General features: G+C 45.8%; 1 protein-coding gene across 2 annotated transcripts in view; it reads right to left on the bottom strand.

Moving 5' to 3' along the window:
• Positions 1–20,926, bottom strand: part of UBXN11 (UBX domain protein 11) — a 336,358-nt gene that overhangs the window by 232,929 nt on the left and 82,503 nt on the right. For both annotated transcript variants that reach the window (XM_086958912.1, XM_086958913.1), the window contains exon 5: positions 6,490–6,547. In XM_086958912.1, coding sequence (XP_086815038.1) covers positions 6,490–6,547 — 58 coding nt within the window. The remainder of the gene's footprint in view (positions 1–6,489; positions 6,548–20,926) is intronic.

The raw sequence follows: 20,926 nt of genomic DNA, 5'->3' as shown, positions 1-20,926 counted from the left end.
AGGTAGCTCTCCAGACCAGCGCTAGTGACACTGAAGGAAAATAACTGATGTCAGCACACCCTGGAGGTGCCTATTTGGGCACCGTGTACATCACATCCGACGAGGACCACCTTCCGGCATGCAGAGGTACTGCTCAAGATTTTCAGGATTCAGTCTGACAGTTGGGGAACAGTCTAAGGTGAACAATCTGCTGTTAGAAGTCTCTATCAAATGATTCCTTGTATTCTGCTCTGCTTGCAGTTATAGTGACCCATGCCTTTTTCCCGATGAAGGAAGAGATTCTGAAGGCTCCCTGTATACATCTGACCATTCAATTTTTACAAAAAGCATAGTCAGTCTGGAGGAATTTAAGTGGATTCAGCTGGTGTGGAAGGCAATAGCAGAAGAATTGACCAGGAATAGCAAGTGCACTCCCATATGGGAAAATCCTAAAATTTCCCTGCATGTTTCAAACTCTCCAGTACTGACATAAGCTCATAGAGACTGGTAAACTAAAATATTACATCTACAAATGTGTAACCGAAGTTAACAAGTCTATACCAATATTTGCAGCTGAAATCCTATTTTCAAAGAAGGGCTTCAATAGCAATTCAATACCGCAATGGTGCAGTACTGTGATGAAAGACATATATAATGACAATTTCACCAGGAATAATGCCCCCTGGTATTATGGGTAATAAATGATGACAATGGAGAAGTGTTAAGAGATCACTGAGGTAGTGTTTTAGAGAAAGGGAAACACAGAATGCCTGGAGGCACTGTGATATTTGCATCCGAGGCTCCAGGCTTTTTCATTACAGGACAATCAACATGTTTAAGTGCATCCCACATCAGTGACATTTTTAAGTTATATATGAAAAACACTGCTACTGGAGGGAAACAAACTATCAGGCTGGGAACAGCTCTCTTTAAGGACAAACGGTAATACATCAAAATTCAAATACTATCAGCTAAAGAGCTGGGCAGACTCACATAAAAACAAAGAGCCGGGAAACAAAGATCTTGAGGAAACAACGCAAGATAGTTTGATGAAAAGAAAGGAAGTCGCAACATGGTATTGGAGCTTAATAACAGCAGAGGATAGGGAAGGCACCTTGCCAGGGACGTCTTGGGGGTGAGGGGGGGGGGGGTGTCGGGGGGAGATCTGCCAACGCTGGAGCATTCAGACACATGGCAAGGATAAATGTCTACATGTTGGTATGTGGTCAAAGCTGTACCCCTCAGAAAGAATCATTTATTTACAGCGCACAGAGCTTATTGGATGCCTAAGAGGCTAACAAAGATGAGCCAGCAAGAGGTAAAGTGTTGCTTTAAATGTGGAGAAGAAAAAGCTAACGACATACACATGTTTAGGCAGTGCCCCCAGGTCCAACGCTTCTGGCAAGATGTGGGTAAGACACTTACAGATGTGATGGGTCACAACACAGAAGTAAGCGCAGAGCTAACTATATTTGGGGTATCCGGCTGCAATGCAATTAAGGCAAATTAAGCATTAAGTATAAAAATCTGCTTTTTATTTTGATCCTACTGGCCAGGAGGGAGATCAGTATTAAGTGGGTATCTAACATCTCGTCTATGCATGAAGAATGGGTAACCTCAGTCCAGAGAATAAAGAAAATGGACAGAGGGGGAGGCCTAGCAAGAGGGTAGGGTTTTGGGATATCTGGGAGGGGAAGAAAGGTACAAATCTTACGGGACAAGGGACAGTATAACGTTCAATGATTATGCAATATTGCAATAATCGACAAATTGGGAACTTGCACCAGTGGCCCCAGGAAGCAGTCCCACTTTGTTGGATCCAATGGGAAAGGATGGAAGGGGTCTACCGGAGCAAAGGCCCCAGGAAACAAAACCAGACTTAAGATGGAACAGAGAGAAATAAGACCCCGGACACCTCCTTTATCCCTATTATTTGCACAAATGAGGACAAAACAAAAAAAAGAATAGAAAAAGAAATGTGAATCAGGAGGAGACCTTCCAGCATACACTGCTAGATGATTTTAAACTTCGCAACTTCTGACCAAATATAAACTTCATGATTTGATTGACTATTCTGTTCTTGCCAGATTCAAATCACTGCAGTAATAATTTGTTTGGGCCTCAATAAAACGCACATTCTTTTATCCAGTTCGGAAGTACTGCTAGGACATTTGATCATAATCACATACCAAGAGATTATGAAGTGCTGTGTCACTGGAGATCAGCCCACACCTGAATGGAACATAGATCACTTTAAGCAGGGAATCTCTTAAAATACTTTAATTGGGATCTAAACAGGTAATTCAGGCCAGTGAGTCCCAACTAACTTAAAAGACACTAAACAAGAGTATACTTTTAGCAGATCATCATCAAATACAGTATCACACATTATGAATTATATTGGGATGTTATGGAAGATCTATCAAGCACATTGACACTCTAGGGTTTCTTTGGGCTTTAGGAATGGAGATAAGATTGAGCCTAGAAACTGCCTAAAAAGCAAGGTTTTTAATTTGGTCTAAAAAATTAATATGCGATGTAGTGGTGTGCCGGTACTCAGATGTACAGGAAAAGCATTTTGCAACTTTGGAGCTAGAACAGAGACAGCTTAACTGCCTTCACAGGCTTTTGTCAGCTAAGGATGTTTACTGATTTTCAGGAAGAAGATCCAAGAGTTCTGCAAAGAATATAAGGTATTAGGCACTGATTGACTAAATTTGGTACAGTGTCAAATTGCACTAAGTAAAAATGCAGAGTACCTGAAAAGTAATCCCGGCATGGATGCAAAGCCAAAGGAGAGATCTCAAAAGAGAGAGTTACATGGCAATGCTAAGGTAACAGGAAGACTAGAGCAGTCACCTGATTTAGAATTTATACAAAAGAGAGGATTTAAGTATTGAGTGACTTATACTTCCAAACAGGTGTAAAGTGCCATTGACCATGGCTCTATAAACGGTATTGTGTGGACAATGGCATCGGAGTAGGGAAAAATAAACAAATTATTGTGGAGCAATATTTGATGAATAAACAATGAGCCCCATCGCAAGCTTGACGAGTGATAACCTAATCTCGAAGCAGATCCGCTGAGAAGCCAACAGAGTTGGAACACAACTGCAAAAATGTGATACTCGCTGTAACCCATTACTGAAGGCACACTCTCATTCTGCAGTTGTTGAACAGGAAAGACTGCCAGACACAACCACAGCACTGAGTGTCTGTATGCGTGCTACGTTTAGTTCTATTCAACTCATAGAAATGTAATTACTGATGCTTGCAACTAAGTCTCTGATTTACAAAGAGCAGCTTGGTATTTCTCCACTTTATCTTTTGAATTTCAAGGCCACTTATAATTTATTGAACTTTGGGATTGAAAATACTGAGATCACGGTAGAAAAGAGGGGGTCCAGGTAGTAGACAGTGTACTGTGGATAAGAGCTGAGGAGGGTAGAGGAGAAGACAGGGCATACAGACAACTGTGGGAGTGGGTGGCTCTTATAATATCTGTCATATTGTGAGCCAGCAGACAGACATTGTGACAGAGCAGAAGAAACTGGGAGCAGAAACACAGTAGGCCAGAACCGGGTAGACTGAAAGCAGATTACAGACTCTGTGTCAGGGAAAGTAAGACTGAGAACAGAAGGACTGTGTTCCCAAGGTTGGGCCGCCATGGCAGGAGATTGTAGCCCAAAAGACAGGACACTGGGAGCAGACAGACTGCGTGTAAGGAGGACATGTTGGTAGAGATTGTGGGTCAGAGGAGTGAAGGACTCTGGGAGCAAACAGACTGTGGGCTAGAGGAGGGGACACTAGGCGCATGCGTCAGATTGTAGGTCAGAGGAAGGAATAACTGGGAGCAGAGAGCAGACTGTAGGCAAGAGAAGGGGACACTGAGAACAGATAGCTGGCTGTAAGCCAGAGAAACAGACACTAAAACCAAGCAGCAAACTGGACACTAGAGGAGAGGACTGTGGGAGCAGGTAGTCAACTACTGACCTGTCGAGAGTTCTGTGAGAAAAGTCAGACAGCCAACTGTGGGCTAGAGGAGGATGAACAGGAAGCTGGCAGATTGGGTGCCTGAGGAGAGGACTGTAGGAGGGGACTGGTGACCCTCAGAGCAGACAGCAGACTGTGGCCCGGAAGAGGAAACAGGAGAGCAGACAGACTCTGTACCAGAGGAGAGGAAACTAAAAGCAGAAACACTCTGGGCCAGATTAGGGGCAGAGCAGACACCATGCTGTGGACCAGGGGAGGGGACCTCGTGATCAGAAGAAGAGACACTGGAAGCAGATAGTAGATCATGGGGCAGAGGAGGGATCCTTGGAAGCAGACTGCAGACTAGATTTGGGGGACGGGGGTATAGAAGCAGTTAGCCCACTATGGGTGAGCTGGGGGGGGGGGGGAGTCACTGACAATAGTCATAGTATGGGCCAGAGTTCAGGACACTGGGGGCAAACAGCAGTCTATGAACCAGAAGAAGGGACACTGGGAGACCATGGCATACTGTGAGTTAGAGGAGAAGTTCCTGGGAGGAAAGTGCATATTGTGGGTCTGGGGAAAGGGACACTGTGAGCAGGCAGCAAACTGTGGACTAGGGGAGGAGCCATCATGAGTAGAGAGACTGTGGGCTCCAGAAGAAGAGACACTGGAAGCAGATAGATTGTGGGGTAGAAGAGGGAACAGTGGAGGCAGATAGCATACTGCACCCAGAGGGGAGGACTATGGGAACAGTTAGCCAACTAATGTTGGGGGTGGGTAGTCCTTGACATGGGGCTAGATGTTCAGGACACTGGGAGCAGACAGCAGTCTGTGAGCCAGAGGAAGGGACACCGAGAGTCAGCAGCATACTGTGGGCTAGAGGAGAGGACCCTGGGAGCAAAGTGCATACTGTGGGCTAGAGAAGCAAATACTGGGAGCAGACTGCAGACCAGAGAAGGAGACTGTGGGACCAGGGAGCAGACTGTCAGCACCAGGAGGGAACTCTAGGAGCAGAAAGCCAACTATTGGCCTGATGAGGGGGCCCTGAGAGCCGACAGACTATGGGTCAGAGGTTGGGGCACTGAGAGCACACAGTGGGTCAGAGGAGGGGCTACTGGGAGCAGACAGACTGGGCAAAAGGAGGGGATTTTTGGAAGAAATTGTGGACTAGAGGCATGAACCCAGTAAGCAGACAGGCGAGTGTGTGCCAGAGAAGTACACGCTGTGGCAGATATTAGACAGTGGGCAAGAGAAGGGGACACTCGGATCACATAGCATACTGTTGGGGTGTGGGAGGGACAGACTGGGGGCTACAGGAGGGGACTGAGGGAGGAGACCTGGCCAGAGGAGGGGATCCCGGGAGCAGGCAGCAGTCTAAGATCCACAGAAGGGCACACTGAGGGCACCTGCTTACTGTGCCCTGGATAAGGAGACATTGGAAGCAGAGAACAGATTGTGGGTCTGAGGACAGGACACTAGGAGCAAACTGCAGCCCAGAGGTGGGGACTGTAGGAGCAGTTAGGCAACTACTGGCCAGTGAAGTAGTCCTTGACAGCAGTCAGACTTCTGGCCACAGTTCAGGACACTGGGAACAAACAACAGTATGTGAGAGGAGGCGACATTGAGAGCAAGCAGCATACTGTGGGCAAGAGAAGGAGAACCTGGGAGCAAATAGCAGAATGTTGATCAGAGAGGGTGACACAGGGAGCAATCAGCAGGGAGTGAGCATGATGAAGGACACTCGGTGCAGAGAGCAGACTATGGGCCAGAGAAGTGGCCACTAGAAGCAGAAAGCAAACTGTGGGCTAGGGAGGGAAACGTAAGAGCAGTAAGACAACAATAGGCTAGTTGAGTGGTCCCTAAGAGCAGTCGAACAGTGGTCCACAAGTTGGAGTACAGGTAGCATATAGCAGACTGTAGGCAGCACACTGGGATACAGTTGGGGACACTGATAGCAAATTATTAGCCAGAGGAAGGGACACTGGGAGCAGATGAACTTTGGGCCAGAGAACGAGACTGTGGGAGGAGAATGTAGGCCAAAGGAGGGAATTGTTGAAGGAGAATGGGGCCAGATGAAAGGGTCTTGGAAGGAGAGAGCAGACTGTGAGGCAGAGGAGGCGTCCGTGGGAGCAGACAGTTTGTGGGCCATATCTGAAGACTGTGAGTGTGGGAAGGGGCTAGGGCTGGGGCCTAATGGAAGGGACCCTCACAGCAGACAGACTCTGGGCCAGAGGAGGTGAAACTAGGAGCAGACACATCCTGAGCCAGAGGTGAGGAAACTGGAAGTAGACAATCCATTAGAGAATGAGAAGCGCTCCCAGAAATCTTTAGAACCACTGCTCTAGTGCTCACTGCCACCAAGATGAGCGCCACAGAACGTGTGCAATCTTCCCACCCACATCCACACAATGAACACTCAATCACATACATGGTATCTGGCTCCTTGGAAGGGGCATTGTGGCGCGCCCTCTCTACACACACGCACATGGGGTCAGAAGAAGATCATGGGCACTCAGAAGATTTTGACATGCTTACCTTTTGCTTGTTTCTGGAGGATTTTGAGCTTCTCCTCTAGAGTTGCAATGGTCCGATCCTAAAATAAAAATATACAAGCAAAGGGTCTGTGGGTTAACAAAAACACACCCTATCTGCTCTAAGAACCTTCCAATGAAAGGGCCAAAATATTGCATTGAGGGAATACATGGATCAGGTGGATTACTGTATGAGCTCTCGGAGCATAAGAGTAGTGCCTGGATTTGTGGTTTCAGGCGGGAAATGCACATGAAAGGGGTTCTAAGCCACATATCTACAAAAACATTTCATCCACAATATTGACTATCACTATACTGTATACGGAAGCATAGATTTACTGTTTTTATAATTGCACTTTATTGAGTTTTTAAAAAAAATAATATATAAATGTATAACAGCCATGTCCGAGCGGAGGGAGTGCGTCAGCAAAAGCAAAATTACAGCGTAGTATCAAGAAATGATACCTGGGGAAAAGAAAAGGTGCCAGTACAGTGAACCAAAAGTAAGCCCACATTAAACACAATGGGGAGCCGTGCGATAGACTGGCTGAGTATGCCTAAATTGTGAGGGGTGCATGGACAGCAGGTTCCAGTGAACTAGCAGGCGTGGTGGGTCGGAGTGGGAAAAGAAGGTCGTTGTCCAATATCAGTGACATGTAGTGGCTTTAGGTCGGACCTGAGAGCTAGACCCAGCAGTATGTTATCCGTCCTGTAATTAACATAGGTTTACCCGTCCTGCATTTCAGGCATCTAGACACAGCATCTTCTGCCTGAGCCCATTTCATAAGTTCATGGAAGGGGGGTGTACTGGACTTCCATTTCTGCTTAACTGGGCGTTTTGCAATTGCAAGTTTGATAAATTTACGGTACGCTTTGTCCACCTTAAGACAAAGTATTCATCATAGAAGGCATGTTTTCAGTGTGAAAATGTGATGCTAACCCACGTGACTAACTCAGTCAGTCACTTAAACCACTTTATTCCATTATTTAAAATCATAATAGTACAATGTATAGTATACAAAAAACAGAATCCAATAAAAATGTTTGGGCGATATACATAAAACAGTAGCTTATATCCATTTCAGACGAGCCAAATAACTCAAAGTTTAAAAAGTTCCATACAGTATTAACCAAAAGATTTATACAATGTTTACCATAGAGCATCTTTTTTTCTTGATTCTTACGGCAGCAACAAGAAAACGAGCAATGTTAAAAATATCCCAGGGGTTACTCAGCATTTGGAGACAGAGTAGCGCAGGTCTGACTTGGGAAAAACCCTTTCTAGACAATATATGGATTAAAAACTTCCTACTGGTATCATTATAAAAGTCACAGAACATAATAAAATGTAAAGTGTCTTGTGCAGAAAAATTATCACATTGGCAGGGGTCTGCATCCTCAGGTTTAAACCACCCGGGGGGTCACCCAGTGAGAAGTGAATCAAATTAAAAAGGAACCTGGTCAAGAGCCAGCGATGGAAAGGCTTAGTCACAATTTTAGGTAGAATTCAATCAACAAGGTGGTTTTAGTCAGAAGATGGGCCCTAGCTAAAGGTTTCTGTAGCTCCTGTTCTTCCCGTTCCATCATCAGTGTATTCATAAAATTCAATTTGACCTACTTCACATCTTCCTTCCTGATCCTTTCCTGGTTTCCTGGACGCCCTAATCTAAATAGCATAAGATTTACATAAGACAATCACTTAATTTTGCTGGCTTTGTCCAGTTTGACACAATCCCGAAGGATCTGGTGGTTCAGGGTCAATTCCGGATTAAGCCAGGTCTTAAGCCAACACAATAGCGGTGCTGTACTCAAGATGTCCGTGACATAACCCTGCCCTAATTCCTGGTGAATGGCAATAGATGGGGTTGATTGGGGTACAGACAAAAGGCTGCGAAGAAATTTATTTTCCGCTGTCTGCAGCCCCGGCTGCTGTTTAAATCCCCATATGGATGAACCATAGGCCGCAATAGCCAAACATTTCGACGTATATATCTTCTATAGGCCTAGCCCCTATGCGGTGGGCAAACTCTAGGAAAGCTGTAGTGGATCTAATGACTGCATTGTTTTGGGTTTTATCTTGGGGGACCCATGAGCCTCCTTCGTCAAATAATACCCCTAAATATGTAAAAGAGGTCACCCTGGTCACTTCCACCCCATTACAGTAAAAGGATTTGGCTTTCCTATTTCTTTTGCCAGTTGTCATAATGTGTGACTTCCCAGTGTTCACAACCAGGTCCAGAGACTGCATGTAGGCGCCAAAGGCATCCATTAGCTTCTGAAGGCCTACCGCAGTATGAGCTAAAAGGACAGCATAATCTGCGTATAGGTGAACAGGGATTAGGCATTCTCCTACCCGCAGAATATCTGGGCTCACCTCCATTAGAGATTTATCCAGGGCATTAATGTAGAGTGTAAAAAGCAAAGCCGCCAATATACATCCTTGGCGAACACCGCTGTCTGATTTAAAAGACCTAGTATATTTACCATCCTGGGAAGTCCTAACTGTTGCTGAAAGGTCCCAGTGAAGGTCCACCAGAAAATAAACTAAGGATGGCTCAATCCCCATTTCCAGCAAAATACTCCATAGCTTCGACCTGTTAACGAGGTGGAATGCGGATGATAAGTCCATAAACGTCATCTGCTGGGAACCTTCTTTAGCCGTAGTATATTTATTTATTACTAAGTATAAATTAAGACACTGGTCCGAGGTACTTCTACCTTGCCTAAACCCATACTGCAGGTTGGATAAAACCTTGTTTTTAGTAGCCCAATTTGTAACTTTAGCTAAGACCACCTTGCCTAATATTTTTACCACCAAATCAATCAGTGATATGAGTCTGTAGCATCGCGGGTTCCCTCTCTGACCTTTTTTTTATAAACTGGGATAATAATTGAATGGCCCCAGGTTATGGGAAAACTTTGCGACCCAGAGGCATTAAATACATTTGCTAATATTTTTGCCCAAAATTTAGGGTCACATTTATATAGATTGGCGGGAACACCGTCCTGGCGCTTTATTACTAGAGATCTCCTTTATAGCTCTCTCAATATCCTCCTCAACAAAAACAAATGGCACTACTTCCTGCCGAGATAATGAACTAGGGGAGAAATGCGGTGACTCACTGGAGCCATAAATTGATTCAAAATGGGACAGCCGCTGTGCCTCTGTAATGTTACTTTCCTGGGTATCGTTGTCCAAACCCGAGAAAAAAGGGGTATTAACAATAGCCCAGAATCTGGAGCTGTCCTTTAAAACCTCTATGGATAAAAGAGAATTCCAGGCCTCTGTCTTAATCTCTTACTTCCGCATGTATACTGCTGTCTTGTACTGCTTCCGTAGGCTCGCTATCAGTACCCTGTCACTAACTCACACACCACTTGGCAGAAGGGTTGGCGGGTATAACGTTACTGTAAAAAATAGAGTAATTAGCTAAGATGAGTAAGGTAAGAGCCCCCTTCAAGTAATAACCACTATCCTTGTCAGGGTGAACCACAAAAGTAATTGAATAAACCTGTGCTTAACGCTTTGGTAGGTTTAACTTAGAGGCATATTGTGAAGTATGTATGCAGCACTCAACAGTAATAAATCGAACACACAACACAATAACAGAACAATCCTTAACCAATTTTGAAAAATAGAGACTATTTTAATAAATAAAATGACATCAAAACAACAAAAGTCCAATCAGTAAAACCGGGGTTATACGTTTTGAAAGGTTTAGGTAAAAATAGCACTAAAGGGCGACAAGTGCCAACTACAGGTATCTGGTCATGTCGGAGTGGGGCAAAGCCAACTTTTCAGGCCGATGGCGATGGAGTGCCATTTGGGTAAGGGACCAGGTGTGGCCTGTTGCTAGTTGTACCTTTTTCCTTAGTGCAGGGTTGCGAGATGCTGCGATGCGATGCTCTGCGTAGGGTTTATCGCACCACCGATCAGTATATGCACAGTGCTGCAATGGGTTGTTCTGCCGGTGAAGCTGCAATCAAGAGTAGCGAGGTGCTGTGTAGCAAGGCCCTACATAGTCATGCACTGTTCTGTGTCGGGTCCAGTGCAGATGTGATCAGGAGCTGTGAGGTGCTGCGATGCAAGGCCCTGCATTGTTCTGTGCCGTGCTGCATCAGACCTGGTGAAACCTTCAGTTGAGCAGGCAGGAGTGCACTCTGATTCCAGTCAAGGGTCTAGGACATTGAGGACAACGGAATGGAGGACAGGACGCACTCTCATACAGGCCAGCAGTGGGGACCAAGTCACGTCCAGTTGGGGCTGGTCAGCTGGAAAGCAGGAAGCTTGTTGTATCCCTGCAGCTCAAACAGGAGGTCGGCCAACTGACCCATGGAGTCAGCTCTGGGGACCTGGTTTCAAGGCAAGTAGGTCTAATCTTTCTTGTTCAGACAGCAGGGCAGTCGTTTTGAATCTTCTCAGGTGTAGGAGTTTTCTGATGAGAGGTTATGTTGTTGCTACTTTTATGTCCAGTGCTGCCTGTCTAAACCTAGGCTGGTTTTGGTTGGTTCTTCCCTTTTCCCTGGGTTAAGCTCTAGCATGGCTAGTGAAACAAAGGGCAGGCAGACCCAAGTGTGAGCTTCATCTGACAGTGACAAGGTAGGCTAATTCAGCAGTCATAAAGGGCTAGGTGGAGGCACCAGGTTACAATTTTAAATGTAATTAGAGAATAGTTCCAACTGCTCCCTAGCCAACCAGTCAGGAAGATCCTCTCCACACCCAGGCCCTTTTGTCCATGGTCTAGGAGAATGCACAGTAAAACACAGGATGGCCATTTACAGTCAGGTGACCTTGGGCACTGATTAAAAGGCACATTTAACAGACAGCTTCCTAAAAGGCTGCAGCGGCAACAAATAATGGATGAATCAAACATTCACCCCCAATCAAGAGATCTGGGTTACATCGATCGTTCTTTTGCTCACTATGCCACCCCAGATTGGACCCAGCCATATGCAAATCAGTTTAGACGCTGTTCCTCCTGGGAACAGTCCAGCTAGAACTGTCAATCCGGGTCCTCCCTGGCCTGGAAACAAGCATACTAGGACCGGTTTCAGGGTAACACCCCTTATCAGCCAGGCTAGCTAGAATCCAGTCGCACAGCGAGAGAGGGACCCATGTCTTAGACTAGTCTAAATCACTACTCCTCCGCACTCATTCCTTGACTTCTGCACCCACTCTTTCCTGAAACACATCACAGCGCCTTTCCTACACCCAGCCACTCATCCCCCTTACCCACCTGTCCCCCTACTCCCAACATGGAACCCTTGGGCAAACACACTTACAAAATAAATTACCCCCCCCGGGCTCACCAAAAAAAACGCAAAAAGGTTTAAGTACAACTTCTTGAAGTCCCACCCTGAAACCCCCTTTGTAGACACCTACTTCTCCCTCAACAATGGAACCAAGAGCACTGATATCATCCTATACACTACACGCAGAGCACAATGGAGAAAAGCACTCCTTACCCTACTCACCGTCTCGACCACTAGGAAAAGTGCCTATGGTGTAACACTCTAAACCACACCATCCCAGCGCTACCCTGATAGAGCAACCATCACCATCTACAACAACGGCACCATCTTAATTCAATCCACAGACAGAAACCTAGACCTATTTGACAACCTGTTCCCCACCTTCAAAGAATACTTCTCTAAATCCCTGATCCCACACCCTCCCGCCTTCATTCCCAACATCCTGGACTCCACACCACCTCCTAACATTAACACGCACCCCCTCCCTCCCCCCACTACTCTACTCTATCACCCTCCGTCTACAGACACATCACATCCTTCAGCATCAGACGCCGAACGCACATCCTCTAGCATCCCCCACACCGCCACCCCCTCGACCCCTCCCCCACATAACACGCCACACACACCTTCGACTAGCTTCTCAGAACACCCCCCCTCCCCTAATTGCACCCAACGCAACATGACTCTCTCTCTTCCCATATCCACCCCCCCACACCTTGCACTCCTGTCCCGCCCCTCATACCAAGCTTCTCAGAACAACCCTCCTCCCCCTACTGCACCCCACACAACATGACTCTCTCTCCTCCTATCTCCCCCCCCACACTTTGCATTCCCGGCACGCCTTGCCTTCACCCTCTCACCCCCCACTCTCAGTCCCCACTATCCCACCTCCACCCCCGCAACCCCCAGCCTCCACACCGCCCCCATTTACCCTTCCCCTCTTAGCACTGATGCCCTGCCCAATAACGCCAACACCAACCCTAACACCAATCCTCTCTCGAACACTTCCAACCCCTTCACCAGCTCCACCTCTCCACCCCGATTCCCCCCCTTCTCCAGTAACCTATACGCCTGTTCACCGCCAGTACCCTTCCCCAACTCCGCGCCCAACACCACGCTGGGCATGATTATGTCCACCCTCCTCCAAATGAAAGAAGAACTACACTCCATCAAAGAGTTGCTCATCACACACCCCACACACCCCAGACACCCCCCTCCCACCACCAACCTTACACCTAATAACACTTCACCCTCACCTCCTACTCTCCTTACCACACAACACTCCCCACACTGGACCTCTATCCCCTCTCGCAATACCACCAATCGCAATACCAATCGCAATCGCAATACCACCAATGCAATACTACCTTTACACCTAACAACACCTCCTCCTCACCTCCTACTCACCTTATCACACAACACTCCCCACACTGGACCTCTATCCCCTCTCGCAATACCACCAATCGCCCCAGACGCACTACCAATACGATCTCAGACCATGACATACACACCCTTCTCCACTCTTACGTCCCGGCTCCCCAAAATCGCCTAGCCACCAACCATCTGTCCATCCCAACGATTATCTCTAACCCTCTCAGGCACCACACGCATACCAACAGAGGCTCCGTCCCCAACAACCTCACAAATGTACCCCTCACTATAGAACCTTCCTCCACCCTCTGCACCCCTAGACTCAAATGCATACTTCTCAATTGCAGATCGACCCAAAGACATTCCGCGGGGGTCGCCGATCTCATCATTTCTCTGGAACCGGATCTAGCCATTCTGACTGAAACATGGTTGTCCGATTCTTCTACACCTATCATGGATATCCTAGTCTCCCCCAACTACTATATCATTAGACTTGACAGGACCAAAAAGACAGGCGGTGGAATTGCCTGTATTTACAGAAGCAACCTTTCAGTTATTAAAGCGTCCACCCCCTCCCTTACTTCCTGTGAATACCTCTGCCTTGATGTCATCAGCGAAAGCAAACCGGTATGCTCACTACAAATCATATACCACCCACCTGGGGACAAGCTCTCCTTCTCCCAACAACTCATGGACACAATCTCATGGACACAATCTAAACCAACTCAGGACGGCAAAACACCCTTGGCGACTACAATCTCCACTGGAATGACAGCAGTGACACAGTGGTAAATAGCCTCAAAATCTTCCTCAACGCCCTTGATCTCACCCAAATATGCAATAGCCCGACCCATAAGAAAGGTTCTATCCTCGACCCTATCATCTCCAAAGAGGACGCTATTCAACTTGAGTCAATCCAACCTTGTGACTGGTCAGATCATCATATTGTCTCCTTCCTTATCAATGAAAAAATTAAATTTAACCCAGTTCAACCTTCTAAGCCCAAAGTTTGGAAAAGGGACATGAAGAAACTCAACCCAGACTCCTTACCGCCTAACAGCTGGAATCTCCTACTTCCCCCTTCCGGCGCTACGGACGTTCAACTCCTGACTGACCACTATCTCAATGCTATGACCACGATAATCAATGAGGCTGCACCCATGCAACTAAAAAGAGTCTCATCCAAGATCTCCAACCCATGGTATGACGGGAGCCTCAATGAAGATAGACGGGCCATGCGATTGGCAGAGCGCGCCTGGAGATCAGCCCCCTCTGCACCGCACCTAAAAAACCTGAAGAAACAGAGAAACGCCTACTTCAGGAAAATAAAACGCTCAAAAAGAGATTTCTTCAGCCTCCAGCTCGCCCAAGCAAAAAACCGCCCAAGAAAACTGTTTGAGCTAATCAGAACACAATCCAAAGAACAACCCCAGACACTCAGCACCATGGGCGTTACACCTTCCTGTGAAGACTTCTCTGCTTTCTTTAACCAAAAAACCAACAACATAAGAAGCGATCTCCTCAATGACGCAATCCTTTACTCCAACCCCCAACACACAGCATCGTCCGAACCAAAGAACAATGCTACATGGTCATCCTTTGGCACCTACTCCGAAGAAGAAATTGGCAGATTGCTCAGCACCCTGAAACCATCCAATCACCTCACTGACCCCCTTCCTGCTAACGCTGTAAAAGACTTTACCCCTTTGCTCCTCCCACTCTGGACTAAGATTATCAATAGCTCTCTTCAACAAGGATCCATCCCTAGCGCCCTCAAAGTCGGACAAGTCACACCGCTACTAAAAAAAACAACAGCAGACCCCACTGATCTAAACAATTACCGTCCTATTACAAATACTCCCACTCTCGCTAAACTGTTGGAAAAATGCGTACAGCTACAACTGACTAAACACATAGATAAGTTTGATCTCCTCAAACCTCATCAATAAGGCTTCTGAGCAGGGCAAAGTGCAGAAACTGCTATGACTCACATAGTTGACGACGCCCTCCAAATCCTAGACCAAAACGATACCTGCCTCCTCATCCTTCTTGATCTCTCTTCAGCATTCAACACAGTTAAACATGAGAACCTACTCGAACTATTAAACACAATAATGGGCATATCTGGGACTGTTCTCAAGTGGTTCACTTCCTTTCTACACAACTGGTCTCAGAGATTCAAAAGCAACAACCTGATGTCCTCTCCGGTACCTGTATCGCTAGGCGTCCCTCAAGGATCCTCCCTCTCCCCAACACTGTTCAACCTAGTTATGGAACCTCTCACTACTTTGCTACAAGCATCCAATGTTCACTTTCACATGTATGCCGACGACACCCAACTTTATCTCAAAATACAATCTCCCAAGGACATCATGCTTCTGAACACCACGATCAGAAACACCCAATCCTGGCTTGCCGAGAATCACCTCAAACTCAATGCGCTAAAGACTGAGATCCTCCTGATCTCACCTCCTGCAAAAATCTCTACCGCTCAAACATGGCTTAAGCACCCAACGGCTCTAAATGTACAACCTACCATCGTAGACTCAGCAAAATCTTTAGGCATAACACTTGACGCCAATCTCAACATGCAGCAACACATCAGCATGGCAACGAAAGGAGCGAACCTCCAAATCAATACCTTGAGAAAACTTAAACCCTTCCTTCCAGCCAAAGACTTCCATACTGCAGTACAATCTATAGTCATCCCGCACATAGAATACGGTAGCACCGCCCTCTGCGGGCTCCACCTAACTACAACGGCACCCCTAAGAGCGTCCCTTAACGCTCCAGCGAGACTCATCACTGGCTCAAAAAAACACTTGCATATTTCCCCTGATCTTCAAATCCCTGAACTGGCTACCTTTTGAAGCCAGAATACATCTGAAAATCGCCTGCATGACACACAAGGCTGTACACATGAACTCACCCGCCTACCTCACTCAAAAGCTGACAATTTCCGGTGGCTCTAGAACTACTAGAAGCACAAACAATCTTCTGCTGAAGCCTCGAAGATTTCGGAAGGAAAAAAACTATAAACGCTCCTTCTCAGGAATGGCGCCCAGGATCTGGAACTCACTCCCTCCTGAAACCAGGCTCATCTCCTCCAACAAACTTTTAAAGAAAGAAGTAAAAGCAATCCTCATGGCTAAATACACATGATCTATTATTCTGTATTTCTCAAGAATCCGCTCTGTACTACCTGCCTGACCCCTTGGACTATTTGTATTACTTGTATTATCGACTTATTTGATTGTATGCGTTCCCTCTTTGTATATTTCTATATTGTTGACGCACCTGTTTGACTTTGCATACTGTACCTACACCACCTCAACTATTCCTACTCTTGTACTACTGATGCACCTGTGTGACTATGCATCCTGTACTCACCTACCTCAACTGTGCCTACCTTTATGCTATCTCCAAAAGCATTTTAAGCACGCTTAAACAAGTATATGCTCCTTCTTTTTGTACCTTTATACTATTGGCGCATCTGTTTGACTATGCACCTTGTACCTACACTACCTCAACTTTGACCTACCTCTTGTATTTTGCCCTACCTATGTAACTATGCACGCATCTGTTTGACTATGCACCTTGTACCTACACTACCTCAACTTTGACCTACCTCTTGTATTTTGACCTACTTATGTAACTATGCACCTTGTACCTAACTACCTCAACTATTACATACTATTATTCTATCACCCCCTTGTCCTTGTAAAGCGCTCTGATATCTGCAAAGATCTTGTTCGCGCTATATAAAACTTTCAAAATAAAATAAATAAAAATGTCTGGGCATACCCATCCCACGCAGGGTGGAAAGTGCTGCAGCAACAAATGATGGACGGAATGCTGAATGAATCAAAAATTCAGCCCCAGTCAAGAGGTCTGGGTTAAATCCATCGTTCTTTTGCTCACTACACCACCCCAGTGTCTATGAGGCTGACATCAACCTTATTTGGAGAGTTATACAATTGTGCTGTGAATACCACATTGACAACTGCCTGTTTATGTACACAGTGTCCATCAAGGTGGCAGGTAGCCAAGCTTGTGGATCTGCAGTGCGCTGCTTTCAGTAAACCTGCTAATTAGCAGCCTGCCTTGTCCTGTTCCATATTCAGGTGTGCAATACATTCCTTATAGCCATTCTTAGCCAATTGAGCACTCAGATCGATAAGTTGTAGTCTTGCTTGTACAAGGTTGCACCTCACGGGGTCTGTGTCTTCCGCCTGTAACTCCAGGAAGCACAGATTGTGCTTTGTCTGAGTTAACTGGGCCCATAGAGTCACATGGTTACTGGAGGAAATCTAGATGCAGATACCACGTATGCACAATGTAAAATCATCCCACTTGATTATTGGGCGCGGGACTGAACCGGCATTAGTGTTCCCTCCTCGCCAATGGTGCCCCTGTACGCACTATCCTCAAGAGCTGAAACCTGGTAATGCCATATGGGTATCCTTGCCCAGGCTGGACCCCTTGCAAGGTTTCCTTATTTTGTAGCATACTGTTGAGGTGGTATAGGAACATGTTGATTATTGTATTCAATACATGGAGGCCTGAGAAGTAAGAAGGAGTACTCTTTACCCAGCGGAAGGGAGTTTCTAAATTCATCTGACACACCCCAGTCATACAATGATCTATGCATTTCCTTGCTGGCTTTGTGTGCCTTGTTAAGACAATCTATCAAGTGTCTGATTAAATACACTAATAAAATACCCCCACGCCTCCAATGAGCATGGGCTCACAAATGGTTTTCCCCATGAAGTAATTGAGTGTGTGCAGATGTGCGATTTGGCCTGAATTGGAGGAATAGAGGACTAGTAGGTGTTTCAGAGTACTGTCCAAAAGATCTGTTCCAAAGACAAATCTGCCCTCAGGGCCAACCCTTAGCATCTTTAATTGGAAGAGAAGTCCAGGTGAACCCAGATTAGGATCCCCCATACTAGGCAGGGAACATGGTGTGGAATACTTAGCCTTTTTTAACTAATCTGCAACTTCTGTACATCACATTTTGTGAGGTGCGTTTTTGGAGTATGGTGATGTGTATGTTGTGTCAAATAGAGGTGTATGTTGGGGAGAGGATGTGGCCTTACAGCTAGAGCGGTCGACCTCGACGCTGAGGAACCGGGTTCGAGTCTTGGAAGGGATGCCTAACATCCCGTGATTCTGGGCAAATCACGTAATCTCCCCGTGCCTAACAAAAAATTAATGTGTCCATCTGTAACGCAATTGGTGCTCATGTAAAGCACTTTGATACTTCCGGGTCGAGTTTGCGCTATATAAAAATCCAGAAAAAAGAAAAAAGATGGCACTTAACCACCTTGCCTACGGTATATGTGCTGAAGAGGGCCATATACAAGCGAAAATACTGCAGGTTTCCTATTGCAGTGTGTGCGCTCCACCTGTTAGAGAGTAACAAACAAGGACAACTTACTCAGCTTCAACTGCGATCCTGGGTGTAGGTTGTAAACGGAACCCTACTCAAACATAAGGAAGCTTTCTGAATGTTGGCTGACAGGAACGAAAGAGAATACAAGAAAACAAAAGATCAATGAGCAAGAAGATACAGAAGAAAGGAGCAGGGGGAGGATGAGAACCATGGAAAAGAAACTTTTGACTAATGCTGGAAACATGGAAACAAGGGGGAAGTCACTGCTCAGTGACAGCATAGAGTTAACGAGGCCCCTGCTGTAGGAGCAAATCTAAGTACATCTCCTGTGAGAATCAACTGAATGGCCCACTGTGAAATAAGAGGTGAGTTCTGCCGGGCTGGAGAGGGGGTTATATTACGGAAGATGGGGTGGACAGGGGTACCACGAGGTAATGTAGAAACCAGTTTGGGTGTGTGGCCACCCCCACTATGCCAGCACTGCGGGAGGGGGACTGGGAAGAAACTGCTGGCGAGCCAGGAAAACAGACACTCCAGCCACAGCACCCAATGTCAATAGAAAGAAATTTACTCTTTCACTGACTCAAAAAGAAGCTCCCACATTTCCCCAGACTTAAAATACCTGAATTGGCTCCCCTTGAAAGCAAGAATGTATCTTAAAATTGCGTGCATGACACATAGGGCCTTACACTACAATGCACCCAGCTACCTCGCACAGAAATTGACAATCTCTGGTGGATCAAGGTCCTCAAGGAGTGCAGACAACCTATTACTGAAAACTCAAAGATTCAACAAAAAGAAGACATATAAACGAACCTTCTCTGGAATGGCGCCAAGGATTTGGAATACTCTTCCACCAGAAATCAGATTTAATGCCTCCACCGTCTCTTTCAAAAAGGAAGTTAAAGCGATTCTCATGGCAAAATTCACCTGGTTACTGACTACTGACTACGTAACGTTGAAGATGCATTAGTACCCTTTCTAGTACTCCACTCTTATGTCTAAGACCCAACTCAACATCTTGTCTCATGTTTCTGACCCGATTTGTATCAACCTGATGTTCATGTTATGTACTCCAAGTTTATCATCCATCATGTTATGCGAGACTTCCCCCTCATTTATTGTTATGTATACCCTGCGCTGTTTATTGGAAAGCACTCTGATATCCGCAAGGATATTGTCCGCACTATATAAAACCTTCTAAATAAATAAATGAATAAATACCTTGTCCGTGCAATTTCACACCAACGACCTGCACGGAGTCCTAAATCAGTTTGAACAGTGGTCTTCAAACTTGTTTAGGGACAGCCCCGCACCCTCCCCCCAGTACATTTTTTATATGGGTTGCTTCAATTCTTATTCTCCATTACTCCAGCTTCTTCTTGAATGCACATATTTGTCCTCATCGTAAAAGAAGTGATTTCAGGTCCTTGCAAACACAGATTCAGATAATTTAATTTCTCAAACATGTCAGAAAGGTGTGCAAAAATCACAAGCCACCCGGGATCACATAGTTTTCTGCTTTGCAGAGGTCCAAATCCAAAAGAAATTAGCGAACATCATTCCGTAATTCAAAAATGCGATTCAGTACTTTCCTCCGGGATGACCACCAGACTTCTGTGTAAAGCAGCAAGCCATCATTTTCAGCTCCCAATTCTGCACATAAAATTGCAAACAAGTGTTCTCTTGCAGGGTGGATCTTAATGACGTTAACTATTTTTACACCAGAATTCAGCACATCCTCAAGTTCACTGCAAGGGTTTCACTGTGTATCATACAGTGGGTCCACAAAATATATGGAGTCACTTTCAACACTTTAGCTTTTAGGCCAGCCTTAGCACCACACATGTAAGAAGCACCATCTGCGCAGATCCCGACACAGTTTCCCCACTTTAAGCCGTGGAGTCCAAGGAAGTCATTCCATTGTCAAACAGGTCGGATGCTGTTGCTCGCCCCTTGATTGGCTTGCAGAATAAAGAAATCTTCCAGTATTGTGGTTTCATAACAATATCAGACATAACCAATTAAATGAACTTCCTTGACAAGTCAGTCGCTTCATTCAACTGCAAACCAAGTCTATTTCAAACGGGCTGTGGGTTTTACCTGAATATTTTCTGACATGTCAGAGATGCGACAGAAAACTGTTGTGTCTAAAATGGGTATCTAGTTTAACTTCTCTACTGCTTTTTCGCCAAGCATCGTCTTAGCCACATCAAGAATTGCTGGCAGAATCACCTTTTCCTCATCTGTAAAAGGTTGTTTTTGGCTATGTCATATGCCACTTAGTATAAAGCTTTCAAGGTATGTTTTGTGTCCAATTGACGCCTTAGCTAAGCTAAGCTTGTCGCTAGCTAAGGTCACACCACAAATCACACTCTGTGGCCTAATTTCTCCAGTAACAGTGATACAGGTGAAACCGAAG

This window comes from Lissotriton vulgaris, chromosome 2_1 (genome assembly GCF_964263255.1).
Source record: "Lissotriton vulgaris chromosome 2_1, aLisVul1.2, whole genome shotgun sequence".
In the NCBI taxonomy this organism is placed as follows: domain Eukaryota; kingdom Metazoa; phylum Chordata; class Amphibia; order Caudata; family Salamandridae; genus Lissotriton; species Lissotriton vulgaris.
This window is presented reverse-complemented; position numbering and strand designations above follow the sequence as displayed.